Below are 4,483 nucleotides of genomic sequence, written 5' to 3'. Positions count from 1 at the left end.
GGGGAGGGGAGGGGGGCATACCTCCTTGGCAGAGACGACGACAAAGGGCGCGACAAGGGCAACAAGGGCAAGCGCAGTGAGCGGGCGGAACATCCGCGACGAAGTGAGGGAGCGGAACATGGGTGCGTCAAAGTCGAGTGTGGCGTGGTGTGGGCGTGACGCGGTTGACGGGCATCGAGCTTGGCCTCGCTCGGCCTCACTCGGCCTTGCTTGGCGTCTACAGGCTAGCTGAGGCCATTCATTGTCATGGAGTCATGCAGAGTCGTTGCGTGATGACGACGAGGGATTGAAAAGCGGTGGCGGGTAAAAGTCGCCGCCGGAGCCGCCAGAGCCCGAGGTCGGGGTGCGCGGCGCTGGAGGCGCGCCAATCGGTGGAACAACCATGCGAGTCGCCACCAGCGGCGTAAGCATGGGCATGGGTGTCAGCGGAACAGGCGCAGTGGCCGTCGAGTGCGGCTCAGAGTATGCAGGCGGAAGCGAGTCCATCTCGATGGACGACCGCGAGGCCGAGACATGCCGCCGCGACTCGTGCGCCAGCGCCGCCGGCTCTGGACCCGGCCGAAAGCTGGGAGGACGCACCGCGGCCTCAGAGCCCGAGTCTTCGCCGGATGCCTGTGATGATGACCGCGGCGGGCCAGGCGGTGGCGGCGGGCCGATTGGCGGGGTCTGCTGTTCGTCCGCTGGCGAGCCCGACTGCGAGCCAGGCCTCGAGCCCGGCAGGTTCTGCAGCGCCGACTCAGCGTGGACGACCACACCGGGAATATCGCCGTGGATCGCCGCCGCGCCGCCGCGTTGCTGCGCAAAGACTTGCGTGCCCATCCCGATCGGGTTTGCCGTGGGGTCGATGTAAAAGGCTTGGAAGACGTCAGTCGTCGTCCCGCCGCGGTAGTCGGACACAATCGTCCATTGCCCGGCAATGCCGACCGTCGGCGCGTGCAGGTTCGCCCGCCCACGGTAGTCGACGTGAGTCCCAGTCTCGTACAGCGCAAGCCAGGCAACCCGCTGCGTCCGGTCCGAGTAGAAGCCGTCGATCGAGAACGGGCCCTGGACGTCGTGCCCCGAGCCTTCGACCCGCCCGGCGGCAAACGAGACCTGCATCACGCCCTGCGTCACCACGTTGCCGTCGGTGGAATGCAAAGTAAACTTGCCCGATGGGAAGAGCATCGACGGGCCGACCTGGTTGTCAGGCACAATGCCAACGCCCACAAACCGCTGCCGGTCGTACCGCGAGCTGGGGTCTGATCCGTAATGGTCCGCCGCCGCCCCGGTCCCCACCCGGTTCCGGTTCCGCTGCAGCCGGTAGATCGTCACAGCACAAATGACAACGCAGACCACCACCACAAGGAGGCCAGACGCCATCGATACCTCCAAATCCATCTTTTCCCGCTTGTCGTCACTCGCCGGAGGCGGCGGTGGTGCCGTCGGTGGCGGCGGGCGGTTGTTGGGCGGCAGCGGTGGCCGCGGCGGCGGATGCGGAGGCAGCTGCGCCTCCGCCAGCGGCACCAGCATCATAATCACCACAATTACAACAACCATCAGCACCACCCACATCCGCGAGTGGATGTTCGAGTGGCTGCGTCTCAAACGCGCTGCCGCAGCCGGCTCGCACCTGGGTCGTGACCAGCCGGCCGGCCGTCCCTGGCCGCCCATGCTTGCAGCACCTTGAGCACAACTCCCTTCCAGTCCCGCACCTCCTCTTCGAGTTCTTTCTGTGTCTTGTTGGCCTTCACTTCCACCACCCGCACCGACATTGGCATGCCCAAGCCGCCCGCCACGGTCAACCAGCCGGCCGTTGGCCCCACCCAACAGAGAAGAGCCACCGCGGCCGCGCGCTTTGCCCTCGCCACCAGCACCCGGGATATACCCATCATTGTTACGACCGCCCCTCCTTCTCCTTGCAGCTGCATGCTGGTCACACTGCCCATACCCCCCGCCCGTACCCAACAGCAAGGGTGCTGACAGCGGGGAACAATCACCGGCGGGGCGACGGACAGGGCCACACCCCTGCCCACGGCCTCCCTCCGCACCCATCACGGAAGACGATATGAAAGAAGAGCAAGGAATAATGGCCACACGCACGAACACCCTCGTCCACCTCTGAACTGCTGGTGTCGTCAAGTATGTCCATACCTCCCTCCCGCCTCCCCGAGCCTGGCCTCTACTCCCTCCACACAAATGCGCGTGATCAACCGGCTCACTTTCGCCGCCCATCGGGAAAACGCCATTCGCCGCATCAGCAGAGAACATGGACAATTTTTGAATTGGCTGACCCTGTCGCATCAGCCTGCACTTCCTGCATCAGCCTGCACTTCCTGTATCAGCCTGCACTACCTGCATCAGCCTGCTCTACCTGCATCAGCCTGCACTCCCTGCATCAGCCTGCACTACCTGCATCAGCCTGCACTCCCTGCATCAGCCTGCACTTCCTGCATCAGCCTGCACTCCCTGCATCAGCCTGCACTCCCTGCATCAGCCTGCACTTCCTGCATCAGCCTGCACTCCCTGCATCAGCCTGCACTACCTGCATCAGCCTGCACTACCTGCATCAGCCTGCACTCCCTGCATCAGCCTGCACTCCCTGCATCAGCCTGCACTCCCTGCATCAGCCTGCACTTCCTGCATCAGCCTGCACTTCCTGCATCAGCCTGCACTCCCTGCATCAGCCTGCACTCCCTGCATCAGCCTGCACTACCTGCATCAGCCTGCACTCCCTGCATCAGCCTGCACTCCCTGCATCAGCCTGCACTCCCTGCATCAGCCTGCACTCCCTGCATCAGCCTGCACTTCCTGCATCAGCCTGCACTTCCTGCATCAGCCTGCACTACCTGCATCAGCCTGTACTTCCTGCATCAGCCTGCACTTCCTGCATCAGCCTGCACTACCTGCATCAGCCTGTACTTCCTGCATCAGCCTGCACTTCCTGCATCAGCCTGCACTACCTGCATCAGCCTGCTCTACCTGCATCAGCCTGCACTCCCTGCATCAGCCTGCACTACCTGCATCAGCCTGCTCTACCTGCATCAACAACATCCATTAATCCTTCACTACACTCCGCCATCACCTTTACTCGTAGTGCCCGTTCTCTTCCCGGAACGCTCAAGGTTACGGGCGAGGACGTTGTCGATGGCAAGCTCGGCCTCGCGCGAGAGCTGGCAGAATCGAGTGTCCATGGTGAGGAGCGTCTCGTTGGATTCGATGCCGTCCTTAAGCTTGGCGCCGAGCTTGGACATGATGGCGTTGGCAGATATGTCGAGGGCGGTGAGGGTATCGTTGTGGCGGACGAGCTCGGCCAGCTGCGTCACACCCTGGACAGTGTCGAGCGAGTTGGCGGCGAGATTGAGCGAGGTCAACGTCGCGTTGTTGACTAGCCCGGCACATACGTACGCGCAGCCGTCGCTGAGTCGGTTGAGGCGGAGGTTGAGCTCGAGGAGCGGCGAGTTGGTGTGGAGGGCGTGGCCCAGCGCCACGCCGCCGGCCTCACCGATGACGTTGTCCTCCAGATCGAGCTCGGCGAGGACCGAGTTGGAGGTGGCGATGTACTTGGCCAATGCACGCGCGCCGCGGTCGCCGATCTTGTTGTGCGCGAGCGAGAGCGAGGTCACCGAGTGGTTCTCCAACAAGCCGGCTACAAGGACCCGCGTCATGGCGTCGTCGAGGCCCGAGTTGACCACGTCGAGAACCACAAGCTCGCTGTTGGCCACCAGCGCGCCCGAAAGCGCACGCACTGCCGGGGTCGATGCCCGCAGCAAGCTGGCATCATAGCCCATACCCAGCTCACCCGCGCCAAAGTTGACCCGCAGCTGCGCCAGCCGCGGCAGCGCATGCGCGCCCTTGAGCAAGACGCCGAGGCTGGCATCGCCAGGCACCTCGACCTTGAGCGCCTTGATGTGCGGAGCGCCCAGAGCAACCAGGCGGAGCAGATCCGGGCCGGGCTCGCCCGAGCACTTTGCCAGAGCACGAGCGACGAGGATCTCAAACAGGGCCCGCTTCCACGAGCCGCCATGATCCGAGACGTCGACATCAGGGCCGAGGCGGGCGTGGACGACACGCTTCCAGTACGACTCGTGGGCGATGATGGGAGCCGTGAGCGGGAGCGGGAGGCGGGGATCAAGGAGAGCCAGGACCTTGTCCTGGTACTTGCGCGGCAGCTGAGCAAGACATGGATGGGTATCAAAGTGAGCCACCAGAGCACCAATGCAAAGCTCTGTCAGAGCAGGGACAAGAGGGAGATTGGCGCCAATGTCCTCGGCCACCATCCTTCGGCTCGCCAACAACGGCTTCGACACGCTCCCACCACTCCCGCCATACAACCCAGCCACAGCATCAGAGTCAACAGACGAGAACGACGACGACACACTCCCGCTGCTCCCGCACGAGCTGTACCCCTCGTCTTCCATATGCGGTCTCTGTCAAGAGGTGTGTGTACCTGTGTGTGTGCGGGGTGGGGGGGGGGGGGGGGGGGCGGGAGGAGGGAGAGCGGCGG

The 4,483-nt window shown here is 64.0% G+C and overlaps 2 protein-coding genes across 2 annotated transcripts in view; both read right to left on the bottom strand.

Moving 5' to 3' along the window:
- The window catches only part of AMSG_10863 (peptidyl-prolyl cis-trans isomerase B), a 1,421-nt gene extending 1,290 nt beyond the window's left edge, over positions 1-131 (bottom strand). The window contains exon 1 of the mRNA XM_013897707.1: positions 22-131. Coding sequence (XP_013753161.1) covers positions 22-120 — 99 coding nt within the window. The 5' untranslated portion in view covers positions 121-131. The remainder of the gene's footprint in view (positions 1-21) is intronic.
- Positions 132-252: 121 nt separating this feature from the next.
- On the bottom strand, positions 253-4,304 carry AMSG_12396 (uncharacterized protein; the record flags this gene model as incomplete). Its single annotated transcript, XM_013897740.1, has 2 exons — positions 3,107-4,304; positions 253-1,238 (listed from the first exon to the last, which is right to left on the bottom strand). The coding sequence occupies exons 1-2, from the start codon at positions 4,254-4,256 to the stop codon at positions 253-255; spliced, it is 2,136 nt and encodes a 711-aa protein (XP_013753194.1). The 5' UTR covers positions 4,257-4,304.
- Between the last annotated feature and the right edge of the window lie 179 nt (positions 4,305-4,483).

The sequence above is a fragment of the Thecamonas trahens genome (assembly GCF_000142905.1).
Source record: "Thecamonas trahens ATCC 50062 unplaced genomic scaffold supercont1.65, whole genome shotgun sequence".
NCBI lineage: Eukaryota > Apusomonadida > Apusomonadidae > Thecamonas > Thecamonas trahens.
The sequence above is the reverse complement of the archived record's forward strand: the minus strand, read 5'-3'. Positions and strand labels throughout refer to the sequence as shown.